The sequence below is a fragment of the Bubalus kerabau genome, chromosome 3 (assembly GCF_029407905.1).
Source record: "Bubalus kerabau isolate K-KA32 ecotype Philippines breed swamp buffalo chromosome 3, PCC_UOA_SB_1v2, whole genome shotgun sequence".
Taxonomy (NCBI): domain Eukaryota; kingdom Metazoa; phylum Chordata; class Mammalia; order Artiodactyla; family Bovidae; genus Bubalus; species Bubalus kerabau.
This window is the reverse complement of record NC_073626.1, coordinates 88,088,876-88,105,966: the sequence shown is the minus strand read 5'-3', so window position 1 is coordinate 88,105,966 and position 17,091 is coordinate 88,088,876. Positions and strand designations below refer to the sequence as shown.

Sequence of the window (17,091 nt, the reverse complement as noted above, 5' to 3'; positions counted from 1 at the left end):
CTGTATCCATAGAGATGTGACCATTTCTTCCTTCCTTTGGGATGTGCACTCCTGGGTGCTGTTGTGGTCTAACAGGTTGCTTATGAAGGCATCTCATCATCCAGGTACCTGTGGACGCTGCGACAGTTACAGGCAAACAAGTCTGCATGTCTTACTGGCATGACTAGTTCTGTGTGTTTCAAATATACCCTCAGATTGTCTGTCTCTTATTTGTCAATTTAACTTCCTTTCCCAAAAAACTCATCTAAAACTCTTACTGGAGAGTAAAACTGTCTTATGAGGGTCAGATGAAATTAACTTCAAGCACATTATCACCCTTTGTAACTCTCATTATGTGAAAAATATGTGCTGGGATTTTTAAAACTATCTCTGGGCTCCATTGAAAACATGGAGCATGTTTTGAAACTAAAGAAACAATAAATTCATAGAGTTTTGATATTGTTCAATACTTGTACACTATCAGATATCATGCAATGGTCTTAGTATCTGTATAGCATCTAATATTATACAATATATATGGTTGTAAAATGATCTTATTAGTATCTAAACAATATCTGATATTGTACTATATCCAGTTTCAATTAACATAAAAGGAGAATTTCTACTTACTTTGCTTTTCTGATTACTAAATTCAGTCCGGGATGTGAACATGTAACCTATGATTTCTGTTTCTGGATATAGAACTCTTCAAAGATTGGTCTCACTACTCATGATGAATGAACTCTCTTATTAGAATTATGACAAGAACCCTATAGGTTTGAGGGTTGACTTATGGTTCCAAATGAATGAATAATATATGAGACTTAATTAAGAAGAAACCACTCAATTCCATGTTCTGAAAATACAGTTGAAACAATTTCAGAATCTTCTGTCCATTCCTATGCACAACTCACCAGTCTCATATTGAACTGATAAATTTTTTTCCAATTCTTCTATTTAGATTTTTGTGCTGTAGCTCATCCTGTCTGTGACAACTTTTTCTAACTATGTTTGAGTTTATAAAATCAATTGTTAAAAATGAGGCCATTTTACAAATAATTGAACAAAAATATTATGTGTTCTCATTTATCGAGACTTTACTTTGCTAGGCTAAATTCAGCATCTTAAATCTATGGTTTCATTAATATAGTTATGTCAACCAAAAATAATTAGTTAAACACTTAAGTTGTTGACTTTTTTAAACTTCCACTAAGCCATCTGGGCTATTAAGATGATATTTTTGATATTATGTGCCTCATCATAGTTCCCTGGAATGAAATTATAAATTACATACTACATAAATAACCAAAATTACTTTAAGTTGACTTTTAAAAGCTTATATATAAGTATGATAACAGAAATTGTATATAGAGAGATATTAGATTAAAACCCTATGAACTGCTTGATTTAGCACATCTCTTTGTATCTGTTTCTTACAAAAGCTGAACCCTCTCCATGTTTACAAGGCAGTTTGGGATAACAAGCAAAATAAACAAGAGCCTTTCTGGGTAAGCATGTCCATATGCCAATACAGTTTAGGTCTGATTCAAGACACAAAACACCTCTGAAAAAATGAAGGCATATTTATTACTGACCAGGAGAAATTCCACAGTATATAGAATGGGAATCATACTATATACATTTGTAGCTTATTTTCAATTTTTAAAAACAAGTCCAAGAAAGTTAAAATATTCTTTTTAATTAGATGCTCAAAGAAATGAAGTAAGAAAAACTGATGCAAAGACTCCTTCAAGTTAGGATTTGCAATACAAATATTTTCATATCTTAACAGGGCAAGCTGATGTGTTCACATCTCCATTCCAAGCTGCTTCTCTCACTAGGAAACATCAGTATTTTTAAAGCACATTTACAATGCTTTCCCATCACCCCTCTGTGTTTTTGTAGCACCTATAGCCATAACTGGCACCTGGGGGCCTTGCATTGTTGGCAGTTTTCCTCTCATTTCTTTGGAGTCTATTCAACTGCTGTGGTTTTACTCAGAAGTCAGTGCTTTGCATATATGATTTCCTGAGACTGTTTGAATGGTCTTTCTCAGAAAACTGTGCCAGTCTGGCTGTGAACAGCTCTTCTCTGAGGAGCTGACAGTAGCCTGGTTGGGTCAGCAGGCTTGGACTTGGGTTCACAGCCTTGCCCTGCCAGCTTCTCTCCCTAACCCCTCTTTTCTTACCCCTGCCTCAGTGACATCACTGCCCACATCCTGCCATTCCTTCAAAGAAGAGAACAAAATTTGCACTAGTTCAGTTAGAAAATAATGCTGCTCAGGGAACCTCTGCAAAGCTCCCATAAAAACAATTCTTAGTTGTTTCACCAACTGATATGGAAATTATTTTAAATAATAATAAAAAAATACAGACTGAAATTTCCATAAGGTAAGTCTGTTGCAAAGACAGAAGTCCCTACTTCAGGTTATAGATACGAAATTTGGGAACAAGGTAAACTTACATTTCTTGATTTGAGTGGTTTTTTTTTAAGGCATTATCCTGACAGTGCAGTTTTGAGATAATGAGAGCAAAAGTAGCTTTTCACAAGCTTTAAATGGCATGCCGTTTTGAGATGCTAAAGTAGAGAGAAGCATTGTTTTAGGAAGTGGCTCATGTGGGTGTATATGTGTTGGTGTGCTGTGCTGCTGGCGATCCCGTGGTCTTCATCTGTATACCACTGGAGAGACAAAAGAGAGAGGTCAGAATTAGGAAGTCAGTTGCCTTTTTTTTTTTTTTTTTTTTAATTCAAATGAGTTCTCATGAGCATACATGGAATAACACACAATGTTTTAACTCTTCAATCAGTTTGTAAACTGATCAAACAAGTTTTCTTATCCCCCTCTCCCCCCACCCAGAGCTTTTCCAAGACCTGTAGGCTCTGTCTTGCAGGAGTCTCCGATTGTCCCTGCTAAGTGCTGAGACAACTCACCATGAGTTTGACTTCACTGCACACTGCTTTAAGGATATGTGTATTACACGAAAATATCTAAGTCCATTTTCAAATTTGACTCAAAGGACACTTAGAAATTCATCATGCATAGGATGGAATGTTTATCCCATAAAGCCCACTTTAATTAAGTGTTATCACCTGTTAAGTTTCTCCTCCACTGCAGTAAAAAAAAAAAAAACTATTAAATGTTTTTAAAAAGCAATTTTTCCTAATGTATATCACTAAGGAACTAGAAAAATCTACTTCCATATTCCATATATATGTTTAGCATAAGTGAAGTCAAAAATCAAATGTATTCTTTTCAAACATGTAAGATTTTTCACTGGAATTTCTTATCTGTATGTCTGACATTTATTTAGGAAGAGTTGATGACCTGAGGCAAAAATTTATCAACTCATACCACCATGTTAAACAAGTGGGAAGTCACTGCCAGGAAAACATATATCATGGAGACATAAATTAACTTTCAAAAATTGCTTAAAGTATCATGTCTTTTCTTTGAACAGTGGAAATATACACCATAACCTCATAAGAATCTAACCTCAAAAATATATGCCATGTTTTCTGGTATCAAATGACTGTCCCGCTTTTAAATACAGTAGGTACTGCTTGAACTGAGCACAGAGCAAAGTGTGTATGTTAAAAGAGAGCGAGGGAAAGCAGGCTATTAAAGCTAATACAGACAAGAAAGCTCTTAACACAAACATATTTTAGTGCAACACACACATATAATCTTTTTTTTCTCTTAATCTGAAAAGATCTAGTGCATAAAATGAATTTTGCTTAGTACCTAGAAGCATCCTCTGAACAGGCAACAACAACTCTCTAGCCATTTCTGACTTTATAAACCCAGCCTAATTGTTTATTACCTGTAGTTGCTCAACAAAAGATAACATGGAAGCTGCAAAAACTGAAACTTGCTGATTATTATACCCCACTTTTGTTAGAAGGGCTAGGAACACGTACTAGAGATGGATTTTCATATTTGAGCTGAGCGATTATCATGCTGCTTTCACTTTAGAATTACTTTGCCATACTTTTCACTGGGTAAGTGATTACTTTTGAGTCAAATTAGGGAGAGAGGGGACAATCATAGGGCTAGAAGAGCAATCACAATACTAGGGATCTGATACTCACAAGATATGCAATATTGTGCTTTTCAACCCCTAACTGATATTGAACATGACTGTGTTTCTGGCTCAAGTATATCACTTCAACTTCTTACTGGAAAAATAAGACTCTTTTTTGCTTTTGTCCCTTTCTCCTGGGACCTTGATGAGAGAAGTAATCGTGAGAGGGGAACCAGACCCCACCAGGAAGTTCCTTCCCCTTGCAGGAAGCTTTGCTACATACCATTGACTGGAAATCCACTCCAGCATCCACCAGGGCTTTGGAGATCTGAGCTGACTGCTGAAAATGAACGTTATCTGCAGGGAGAGAAAGGAAACAGAAAGTAACTAATAGCTGCTTCACTTTTCTGGTAGGAAAAGGCACAAGAAGAAAGGGGACTGTCTGAAGTTCTAGGACTCAGCATCCCATTTATCCCAAGACAAGTGAGTTGTGGAAAGCAACACTGTTTTATTGAAGTAAATGTAACAGTCTTGCCCCTCATGCTTTTGTTTTGTCAGTAGTGAAATTGCAAACCTGTCTGTGATACTAAAAAGTCTAATTAACTGAAACTCACCATCTGCTGTTCCATGAATAAGGAGGTACTCAACTTGTTTAAAATTTTCAGCTCTGCTCATGACTGTTGAATTCTGGAATTGGGAAAAAGAATGTCATTATTCAAAAAAAGATCTGCCATAAACTGATTTTTCACTTCAGTTTACAAAATAAAATGTTTTCAGCTGGGGCCCCCTTTGATACAAAATATAGCAAACCGATATTCAAGCAAATGCTGTCTCCATGCAAGGCAGAATGCACAGCATGCCCTGTGCTTGGGAGAAGGACTGGAAAGGGAGAATGCCACAGCTTCCCTGCACATGCAGAAGAGGGCACCTGCCACCCAGGCTGCATACAAAACCCCTCAAGTCCCAGAACCCAGATTGGCTGGGTCCTATGCATTAGCACAGGGCAGAGTCTCATATTAGCAATGTATGTTCCATGGGCTTATGCTGTAGTTCAGCCAAAAAGTGTATTGCCATGGCAACCATGTGTCACATGGTGCCATACATGCTACATTTCAAAGAGCCTGTACATAGCATTTGCAACTAAACATACTCTGCAATATGTCATATGAACTTTGGTCCACATTGCTAGGCTCTGAATGAGAAGCAGGCATTACCTTTTTTGAAACAGATGTTTGAAACCTAGGCAAATATAACATATGGGAGGGTAGAGGGGTGACAAAGATCAAATATGGCCTTAGAAAATCATCAGTGGCTGGTTGCCTGCCTCATTCTGTCTTGAGGAAAATGTCACTATTGGACCAAGCCAGATAATTAGAAAAAATTGGGAGGTCAGCTTTGTGAAGGCTGCTTCATAACCTTAGGAAGGACTTCTAAAATGAGGCTGGGGTCTCGAATGAAAACATTTTGAAAGTATGGAACTAGTCATCCGGTCTTAATTTGGAGATGTTTGCAGAGTTGGGATGAAGGTAAAAATGTCACAGACATTGTAGTGACTTTGGGAAGGGGTGAGCTGGAGCCTACTTTTGTTGTCTCATTATGAGTTGGGCAGAGGAAGGGCCATTAGCCTCCCGACAGATTTCAAATCAGTCAACTTGTCCTGCAGCAACTTTATGAGAGGCAAGGTTTATGTTTTACAGATATCTTTGTAGCTAACATCAGGATGGGAACCCTGAAGGTCTGGCAGGAAGAGGATGAGGCTATGGTCCGAGTGTTTGTATTCTAGCCCCAGCTTAGGTATCAGTGAACTGTGCACCAGGAGACATACTGCTGAGCACTGTTTTGTTTGAAATGGGAGGAAGATTAACTCCTCTTACTGTCACTGAAATAGGAATCAAGAGACATGGCTTTTTTTAAGGTTAAATTACTGACACTGATGTCAGGATGCTGTAACAGTGTTCCTGGAAAAAAGACGTTCTGCCTACAGCTTTCAGGACAAAGTCACCCAACATGTTTGCATTGACAAAGTGATCTTGTCCCAGAAAACAGTGCAAAGGCCCTCTTACTCTGTGCAGGCTGGGTTCCACTTGTCCTGACCATATGCCATTTCTGACCCAATTGAGAATTTACCCACAAACTTTCAGGAGAAACATCTAGGACTCATTAAAAGTCACACTCTTATTTTACTTTACTTTTAGGGGAATGTGTTATCTGGTGAGATGTCCCATATGAATTCATCCATCCCTTCATCTGTTCATCCATCCCAATGTTACTTCATCCATTCTTCTACCCATTCATTTATTCATTGTCAGTCAATATTTGTTTGTTATATACCCAACTAAACAATAAACTCCATGAGAAAAGGAATTTGTCTATATTGTTCATTATTCTGAGCATTTAATGCAGTGCTAAATATCAATTAAAGGGATAAATGAAAGAAAGGTAACCACTTATATTGTACTGTTCACTATATTCCGTCCTACTTGTGCAGAGGCAAGTGGGAACAGCTAGGGGAAGTGAAATAAAATACTCTCATTCTGAAATTTACCGAAATATACTTTGCCCACTTTCAATCCATGCACAATGCCATTAGTAATAACAGCTGACATTTACTGTGTACTCTGTGCCAGTCACTCTGCTAAGCATCTTAAAGGATTTATCAAAGCACCGCTCTATTTAATGACGTTCCTACGAGATAGGTCTATTAATAGCAATCCCACTTCTACATGGAGACAATCAAGTGCACCAGGTTACAGGAGGAAATCTGAGCTGGACAAAAAGTCTGACGGTAGAACCTTTTTTACCTCCTAAGCTGCACTGAGTCTCCAGTGAAGTTCCAAGCTACTTATGATGTGATCTTCCAGCAAAAATACAGGAGGAAAGAAATTGTTACTGAACTGTCCTGGGATTTGCAGTAAACGACACACGGGGTATTCTTTGCACCTGCGTGCTCATGGCCTCCTTAGAATTCATCGGAAGAGAGCATTCATTGGAAGAGAGCACCCTTGCAGGGCCCTGCGAAATTTATGAGGCATTTTTGGACTGTGTGACTGATGCGGCGCCTATCGCAGCAATAGAACCCTGAGCGATGTTCTGCCCCGGAGAGAGGAAAGGGTCAAAATCAATCTACCAAAAAGGCCAGTGTAGGATTCAAACCTGGCGCCAGCAGAGGCTAGGGCTGACACACGGAGAGTGAACGCTGACAGTCGAGGGAGCCCCAGGCCCGGGCGCCCGAGTCCGTCCTGCGCCTGCGCAGTTGTTTCCTTCACCTTGTTTCTCCCGAGAAGCAAGTTCTTCATTTGCCAAAGACAGTCAACTTTAACACCTAGACCTGACCCGAATATACAGCTGTGTCACCTCCCCCGCCCCCCACCTCTAAAAGCCTCCCAGGGCTTCCTTGCTTGGCAGAGTGCAGAGCAAAAGCTACTTCACAACCTCCCTGAGCCATAAAACTGAGAAATGTCATTGAAACATAGAGTAATAGTTAGGAGACATATAAATACGCAGGACAGTTAGCAAGGAATGTGATAACTACTGGAGTTTGGACCAAAACAGTTTCTGGCTGCCTTTTTTTTTTCTTAAATGGAGTGAATACAGGCTGAAAGAAGACAATTTTTATAAACAAGTAAAACCCTGAGCCTAAGATAAATGTTGTGATGTACACACTGTAGCTGTGATGAACTAGACATGGTGAGAAATGCAACATACTGAGAAAAAGACGAAAACTGTGATAAAAGTGTCATGATGCAAATTGTTTTACATTAACAATATTACACTACAAAGAAAGAAAGACAAATACTTTAATGCAGCAAGCGAAAAATAAAACAAAGGCTTCCCCTGCAACCACAAGATAAGAGTGTCATTTCCAACGTGCACGTCCCCCTGCTCGCTGGGGATGCATCATTGGGACCTCTCCCTGCGTGGGAGCCAGGCAGCCTCAGGCACACACCCATTTCAAGGCTCTCAGGCTGCTGAGAACATTTCCCCGCCCCCCCTGGGAAAGATGCAGCTGTGTCCCCCTGCCTCCAGAACACTGATCCTTCCCTACCAGACTGAGCACCCTGGCTTCTCCGAAGAGAAAGACTCCTGACAGCCCGCTGTATGGCACACTTTAACCAGTGAAGGGCAGCAGCCAAAGCCAGTGAAAGAAATGCAGGCACTAATTTAAGGGAGGATTAATGACCAGAAATAATTTAATTGTGCTAATTCAACCCACCAAAATAGGATAATCCCCACTTGCCTATCGATGGAAACAGAAATAAAAAAGGAAATGGATGACTAAGTCAGAAGCCGAATAGTCTGTCACCAGCTCCTAAAAAGGAAGCTTAGAGTGATAAACGGGCAGGGATGCAATGGTGGTGCAGTTGGCACTCTCCCGAGGCTAGAAACTTCCGGAGAGCCCCGCTGCCAGCAACAGCCTGGCAAAGCGAAGTGGGAAGGACTGGACCAGTGGCAGCGCCGATCCTCAGCATCTCTGCGAGGAGCTTTTCCTTCAAGCCCCAAGAAGAACCATCTGTAGCTGCTCGTTGGATCATGCTGGTTCTTCAGTTACCTTCCAACAAATAAATCTTTGTATTTTTGAAATAAAAGAGAGAGCTGATAAGAGTGGGGAAGTACTGTGAGAAACAGAAGGTCTAACAATTTTTAAGCTACCCCTTGTGCCATCCAGGAACCAGAAGGACAGTTTGCTTCCCAAGGATAATGGTAGCAGCTGCCATGTTTTTGAAAGCTTATTTCGTGGCAGGCTCAGGTGTCTCCTTTAATCCTTTCAATAACCTCAGAGACAGGTCTGATTATCCCTATCATCCAGATGAGGAAACAGCAGTTCACAGGGATTTAGTAACCTCTTCAAGCGAATAGATGGTGGAAACAGAATTTGAGCACAGGTCAAACTCAAAAGTCCTCACCTCTTAACATCATATTCTAATGCCCCTTTACTTCACAGCCAAATAACTCATTGTTATCTGGTAGAAAGAGCAGCCACTGGTCTAATGGACACCCCATTACTTCAGTGAGAGAGCACCCTCAGTGTGCTGACTTGCCCTGCGCAGACTCCCACTTGCCGTCAAAGCCTCATAAGTAATATTAAATGAAGCTATTTAAGGAAGCACCGTTCATGCCACGACAAAGGCCACAAAAAATTTTTAAGAAAAAATTAATTCAACCCAACACATCAGATGTTTTATTAGTTCACATCAATCAAACAACTGTACCAAGGAAACAGTCCCTATCCGCCGACAGGGGGCCCTACCTCAGGCCTCACCCAGCAACACTGGCTTCTTTAAAGATCACACAGCAGTCAACATTTTATCAGCACTCAACAAACAAGTTAAGGCTTGGCTTAAATCTGAAGGTCTCTCTCCCTTTGGCATATTCTGGGATAATAGAACAAATGTCAAATCAGTACAAGATGGCATATTTACAAAATTGCACCCTGTTTTGCATAACCTAACGATGCAGCAGTTCTTAAGGATTGAACATTTCAAATCTGCTAGCAGAAGACTGCCAAATCTATGACTGTTTCGTACACTTGCCAAAAGCCTATCAAATTCTGAGCAAAATGCAAAATAAATCTCCTCTACAAGTTAAATCAGTCCCTTCTGTGTGTTCCAGGCTGCCCTCTTCTCCTGGCAACGAGGCTCAGGACTCGGGCCTCATTTCTCTTGCCCTTGATCTGATGCTGCTCTCTGTGAATCCTTTCCCTCCCCAGCCTCCCATCCTGCCTTACTAGCCACCATTTGGCCTGCTCTTCCCACAGCCCTGCTCTGTGTTATCCCTCGGTTCATCCGATCTGCTTCACAAATCCCCGGAAACAGCTCTGCCCACCACTCCTCTACTGTGCTCCTCTGCCTCACCCCTAGGGCAGCCTACGGAAGGCACCTGTGCTCCTCTGTATCCCTGCAGTCTTCCTTGACTGGCTCCAGATAAGTGCCCTCTCCCTTTCCTACCCCTCAGTAGCTACATCTTATATAACATCACTGCACCTCAGTTTCTGGGTCAATAAAATGGAGATAATTAAAGCACTTATCTCAGAGAATTTGAGGGAGAACTGGACCTAATAATCCATGTAAAGAGCTTAGAACAGTGAAGTGCCAGTGACTCGGTTGTGTCTGACTCTGCAACCCCAGGGGCTATAGCCCACCAGGCTCCCGCCATGGAATTTGCCAGGAAAGAAAACTGGAGTTGGTAGCCATTCCCTTCTATATGGGATCTTTCAGACCCAGGGATTGAACCTGGGCCTCCTGCAGATTCTTTACCACTTGAACCACCAGGGAAGCCCATCTGGTCATAGAAGCACTTAATGAGTGAATAAAAAAATGAATGAAATAAATGAAACTGAGTCCCCTTGGTTGAGAGGAGTGGGGGGGAGGTGAAATCCCAGCTTCTCAGCCACTTCCCTTCCCCACTACCTGCTCGGAAGGCATGCTGGGGCTCCACAGTCACAATCTGGAAATCACTAACCTTTTCCATATATATTGGGCACTCTGTCGTGCTCGAGTTCATGCTTTATTACTACTTTCATTTCTCTTCAAAAATTTTGTCTCCATACTTTGTCCCACCAACAAGGTCACCAACTTTTGAACAACTAGAACACCAGGGACCTCAAATAGGTGAATGAAAGTCTACCCTGTTAATGATTTTTCACAGATTTGCTTGGCCTTGTAGAAACTGTGATTGGCCATGTAGAAACTATTCATCACTGTTAGGAACCCACTCCTCAAGGTGGGGCCATGGTTGCTATTTGCTTATTGCTATGGGGGTGATGGCTTCCCAGGTGGTGCAGTGGTAAAGAATCCACCCCCCAGTGTAGGATACACAAGAGACGAGGGTTCTATCCCTGGGTTGAGAAGATCCCCTAGAGTATGAGATGGCAATCCACTCCAGTATTCTTGCCTGGGAAATCCCATGAACAGAGGAGCCTGGTGGGTTACAGTCCACGGGTTGCAGAGTCGAGCACACATTGGGGGTGAGCATTGTCTTATTGTCTATCTGATTCTTTTGCTCAAATCTATTGCCATTTCTGTTGGCTATGGACTGAGACTCTGACTGAGACTTTCAGCAGAAAGAAAAATGCTTCCACAGAGCTTCACTGCCCTATTAGCTTCGCTGTCATCCCTCTGCTTTGCCTGCCTGCTTAGAGCTTCTGGGACCAGCTCCTTGGAGTTTAAGGGCCATGAATGTCTTCTTCCTCTTTAAGTCCCCAGTATTCTTTAAAGTGCTTCTATCTTGCCACTTGGCAGTAGGTGGGTGATTATCTACAAAAAGGGTCTTATGGATCACTGCTTATGTCACGGCACTGGGTCCAAGCCTTAGTCCCAGGGTCCCATAATCTATATGGTGGCTTTGTAAGAATAAACAAAGGCACGCCTTCTGGTTGGATGCAGCCCCAGAGGTGCATGCCTTAGTGAATGGAGCTGACTGGCCTCTAGCAGTACACAAGCTGCACAGCTGTACATGACATCCCCACGTGTTCCATTTACATATACAAATGCTTCCTTCAAGTTCCTTTCCTAAATAGTAAGTATGACCTTTATTTCACAAAATGTCCTTCTCTTGGTGTGTTTCTCTACATTCTTCCAAGTCTTGGTCATTAATGACCTAATAATGAATCCTCTCCTCATCTGAGTTTCATCAAAAATTATATTCTCTTCCAAAGGCTATAATTTTGGTTACAGATAAATGATTCTATAGTTGAAAAAGTGTACAAAGATCAAGACCTTGCTTGTTACACACTTCGGTCATTCCTATCCTGGATGTACTGAAGAAAGTCAACAGGCTATCCTATACAGGACTCTTTCAAAATATTTCTCCTGACCCACGGGAAGACAGAGAACAGGGAAATGCTGTAAGGAATTGTCTCCTTTGTTTTTTCCAAGAGGATAGGAGGAGGGAAGGAGAGGAGGAGAGAGAAAGGGGGGAAATTAAAACAACCTGGGAAAGAAAAGTAAAAGAAGATGGGGGTCCAGAGGGGCAGCTGGGGCCTTAGAGGAAAATAGAATCTTTGAATGTATTCCTGCCAGAGACAAAAGCACAGACTCATTTAAAAAACAAAGGAGGGCAGCTTTATTCTAAAGCCTGCTGTGCACCAAATATAGGTACTCAGATTCAGTTCTCCACTTTCTGAGGAGGCAACTTACAGGGCAGAAACAGTACAGAGAATACATTTACCTCACTTTCTCCTGCCCACCTTAACTATCGCCCACCCAAATAATTCCTCTGAGCAACACATTGGGAACCTTTAGCGCCCTGGTACTGGCAGTTTTAATGTGTCCATTGCCAGCAGAGAATTTTGTGCCAAGAAAACCCGACTCCTGGCGTGGAAGGATTAAACAGTCCTCGGGAGCCATCTGTGCAGCAAAGTGAGACAGTGACTCTGTGCTCCCAGCGCGCGTGTGTTGCCATCGGCAGTAGGAAGTGACTTCTATTTACATGACTACCTCATGCGGAGAACACCTAAGGGGAGGGAGGAAAATGGCCACCTCGGTGGGGGGACAGAGTTGGAGAAGAGGGGGATGGGGATGGGAATCAGGAGCCTCTAGGAAAATCTGGAAAAAGATAGAGGCTGACATGGCGGATTAAAACTATTTATCCTCTAGGGCGAGGACTGACTAAAGAGGAAACACCCTGTGGGCTGATGTCTTTGGAGTGCAGTAGGGTAGGTGCCATGGACTTCCTTGGATATCAAGGTTTGGACTTCACTCTGTCCTTGGAGGTTCAAAGACTTTCAAGATGGGATTTTTAAAATTAACTTTGCCTTATCATCCACCAGGATCTAGAGTCAGGATGAGGGTCCTGGGCAGTATACCTCTGATGTTTTGGGATTTTTTTTTTAGTACTTTGGGATTATTGGAGAAAGACTTTTAGCCATGGCCCAAATATGGCGCACCACAGGAGGGATGCTTTCAAGTGTAAGCATCCTGATTAGGTCACTGACAAGAAAATTAGAGCTGTAAAATGAGAGAGATGATGGAGATGTATAGTTTTTATAACAATGTTTCCACTCAAGAAGTTTTAAAATTAAATCAGAAAAGATTTTAAGGTTTCTATTTTATACTGGGTGATCCAAAGAATACAATATTGAGGAAAGCTATGAATGACTAATAATAAAACAGAGGGGGTCCAGAGGGATGGTACAGGGAGGGAGGAAGGGAGGAAGGGGGGTTCAGGATGGGGAACACGTGTATACCCGTGGTGGATTCATGTTGATGTATGGCAAAAAAACCAATACAATATTGTAAAGTAATTAACCTCCAATTAAAATAAATAAATTTATATTTAAAAAAAAACAGAGGGGGGGAAAGGAGTACAAAATAACTATGAATCCAAGAACAATAAATTAAGGATTGAGAGATATACAAGGAAAATGTCATGTGAGTCAAAAGAGAGGATGCTAGTTCACCAAGAGAGCAGTACAAGTGTCCTAATAGATGGAGTGAGTGACAGTCCTGCAGTCGAGTCCAACTCCCTGTGATCCCATGGACTACAGCTGGCCAGGTTCCTCTGTACATGAAATTCTTCAGGCAAGAGTACTGGACTGGGTTGCCATTTCCTTCTCCACCTAATAGATGGAGGTGGAAGGGGGAAAATGACATTCCAGGGCCGTTGTAAGAAAGGTATTGAACACCTGGTTAAAGAATAAGAGCTGGACTTAGTTGAGTCCATGGGAAAAGTCCATGAAAGTGCTGTGAGTATAGGTTAAGCTCCTACCTCTGTGTGCGATACAGCCTGGAGTGTAGGGACACCAGCTAAGGAATGAGCAGCGGGGTTATGGCTATGAAAGGTGGTGGTCACGTGACATCAGCAATGTGATCATGAAGCAGGGAAAGGATGTCTAAAGCAGCTGATTGGATGTGGAGGAGAAAGAATGGGAAACACTGAGTCCAAAGTATCACGTGGGACAATCAGAAGACATAAGGACAACCTGATTATGGGACTGCTTTATAGTAGAAGGTGATTCATACATCCCATTTCATAAGCTGTTACTTTTCTCTCTTTTTTTTTTTAAAGTATTGCAGTATAGTTACTTTATCATGTTGTGTTATTTTCTGCTGTATAGCAAAGTGAATAGCTATGTGTTTACATATCTCCTCTTTTTCTGGATTTCCTTCCCATTTAGATCACAACAGAGCATTAAGTAGAGTTCCCTGTGCTACATAGTAGGTTCTCATTAGCTATCTATTTTATACAGTTGTTACTTTTCTATTTTGACTGGTAAACAGAGATGAAAACACACACTCAGACACAAATGTACTCATACCCCTCTCCGCTACACCCCACACAAGCCTTGCTAAATAAAGCTGAAAGGAAGATGTAAAACTAAACTGTACATGTCTAGCAAAACTGGAAATTGTATTTGCATTTTATTGTGCTTTGATCAAATGGCTTCAGAACCCCTAACGATGATGACATCTTACAAAAATGTACAACTATGGCTTAGACCAATGTATGAATACAATGTATGAATACAAAGCCCAAGCGTCCGAGAGCTGTGGCACAGATGAGAAGAAGTTGTGCTCTTAAATTATACGGGTTATTGTTTTTCTTTCTTTTTAATTCACTGTCCTGGGAAGAGTTTTGAATATCCTCTGAAGAATGTAAACACCGGATGACTGACCCAGCCATCTGTACATTTAGGGGTTTCCAACTTACATGACAAAATCTGGAAGTTTTGGGGAATGGTCCAATGCCCTGAAGGGTCCCTAGTACTTAGGCTGATATTCCAGCTGAAGCAAATGTGCTACCAAAGAGATGCCCTGGCCCCGCAGTGGCACCCACACTAGCATGCAGGCTGCCAATGATGGCTGCACCCAGGCCCCACTTCAGATGCTATAGCCCATCTGCGCAGTAACCTGCCCACTGGCTCTTCCAAGCAGGCAACCAGCCTGGTGGATGCTATTCAGTAATTTGGGTTCAAGAGCTTTTCAGAGTATTACCCTCCTGCACCTATAGGACACCTGCTTTACTCAAATCTTGTGTGAAAAAAAAATGTACACATTTGGCTAAGAATAAGAAAATTATAGGCTTGTACATACATCTTAATTATGATAATACCATAAGAAATTTTAATATGTGGTTAAAGACTTCGAGTGTCTTCTGGGCTCTAAAGGAATATGTTGAATTTGACATGTTTTCTAAACGGAAATTTTTTTATAATTAAAGTAATTATCTGGTGTTGCTTTGTATTTCCATATGAATGCATATTGTGACCTATATAGCATACGATAAAGGCTGTAATTATGCAGAATATAGTAGGGGAAGCTACTGGAGTAACTCTAAACCACCTGTGTTATTTTTTTAACAAGAATTTTGTTGGAAATAAAAAATATATATTTTCTAGAATAGATGCACTTAAAAATGTTCTTATACCACTTATAAATAGGTTATAAAATGGATCTAGTTCACCATCGCTTACCCTGTAAGAGTCAAGGTTGTCTTCTGGAGTTGGAAGACCCATGTAACGTTCTGTGTACACGGAGTCTGTGATGGAAAAAAGAAAAAAAAAAAACTTAATTCATACAATAAAAGCTTTACCCCCTTTTACTGGGTTACTTTATGTCTTAACTTGCGCAAAGGTCTACAATGTTATACCATCAGAAGTATCTTCTTCAGATCATTTCTCCTTGGCTTTTTGATGCATCCAGACTCCTGTCTTTCCATTCTCAGCCCTGTAACCAATTCCCATTAGCCCTTCCCTGGAGGGCAGAGGGAGATCAAAACAGAGTGATCTAAAACCCAATCAATAACCCACCTGCAGAAAAGTCAAATGTGAAATGCTCAGTGACAAGGACATTACATTAAACATCTGACTCCCTTAAAGATCTTGATTAGCAAGTCATTTAATGTCTAAATTGTCTTGAATTTCTTGGTCCTGACATATGTATATACCCTACTTTAGGATATTCTCTCTCCTACTGGAAACACCTCATAATTTTCAATTACTAGTTGCTCACTTAAAACATATTCTTTTAGGTGGGGGAGGGACAGACTGAAAGGAAAAAATTCAGTTATCATTATTTGAAATACAACACCACACTGGCTCAGCTACTCCATCATAAGGCAAGTTAAACATCTGTTTTCTCTCATTTTGTGGAGAAAGACATATATATACATATAGCTATATGTACACACATATATATTTCTTAAAATATCAGTGAGAAAATGTATTGTTGCTGAATTCCAATATAACTTTAAAAATGTGAAATAACTTTTTGAAAAATGGCCAGGTTACAGTAAGTAAATAAGTATAATATGTTTCCATTGTGCTATATAAATTAATGGATGTCACTGTAATTGTACCAGTATTTCAATACCAATTTAATTAATTATTTAGAAGAATAGATCATCAAAACAATAAGATTAAGCAACATTCTAACCCTTTTTGAATGACTGGCATTGATAACTAGTATTAGCTGTTCCATATATATTGCTCAGGCCCTTTCTATGGAAATCAAAATATTTTCCTCCAAAATGAGTTTTTATTATTTTATCATTTTGATTAAAGTGAATATAGACTATATGCAATTGTACATATCTAGAGGACACTAATGTAGGAAATATAATATTTTAAAGCACACTTTAAAATATAAGACTTTCCCAAAATGTTCATCTTTTAACCCTAACCCTAACCCTAATTTTTTCTTAAATATAAATAACGTGATGTACATTTAATGGGGTGGGGGAGTAGGAATAGCTTTTAAGGGCAAAGTAATTTTTCCCCCAAACAGGCACAATTCTTCTTGTCCTAGAACATAATAGCCCTTTCTTATTATGCTAACCAGGTTTTCTTGTGTAAGAAGATCTAAATTTTTTTAAATACTATTTAAAAAATGCTTAATGTCAGGGGTTAATGTGGGGCTTCCCTGATAGCTCAGTTGGTAAAGCATCTGCCTGCAATGCAGGAGACCTGGGTTCAATCCCTGTATTGGGAAGATCCCCTGGAGAAGGAAAAGGCTGCGCACTCCAGTATTCTGTCCTGGAGAATTCCATGGACTGTATAGTCCCCATGGGGTTGCAAAGAGTCAGACATGACTAGGCATCTTTCACTTTCATTAATGTCGGTGTAAACTTTTAGAAGTATGTCTTGCAATACCAT

The 17,091-nt window shown here is 40.6% G+C and overlaps 1 protein-coding gene across 1 annotated transcript in view; it reads right to left on the bottom strand.

Moving 5' to 3' along the window:
• Positions 1–1,737: 1,737 nt before the first annotated feature.
• The window catches only part of DPP4 (dipeptidyl peptidase 4), an 84,819-nt gene continuing 69,465 nt past the window's right edge, over positions 1,738–17,091 (bottom strand). The window contains exons 23-26 of the mRNA XM_055572416.1: positions 15,412–15,476; positions 4,616–4,688; positions 4,285–4,358; positions 1,738–2,658 (exon numbers count right to left, since the gene is read on the bottom strand). Coding sequence (XP_055428391.1) covers positions 2,557–2,658; positions 4,285–4,358; positions 4,616–4,688; positions 15,412–15,476 — 314 coding nt within the window. The 3' untranslated portion in view covers positions 1,738–2,556. The remainder of the gene's footprint in view (positions 2,659–4,284; positions 4,359–4,615; positions 4,689–15,411; positions 15,477–17,091) is intronic.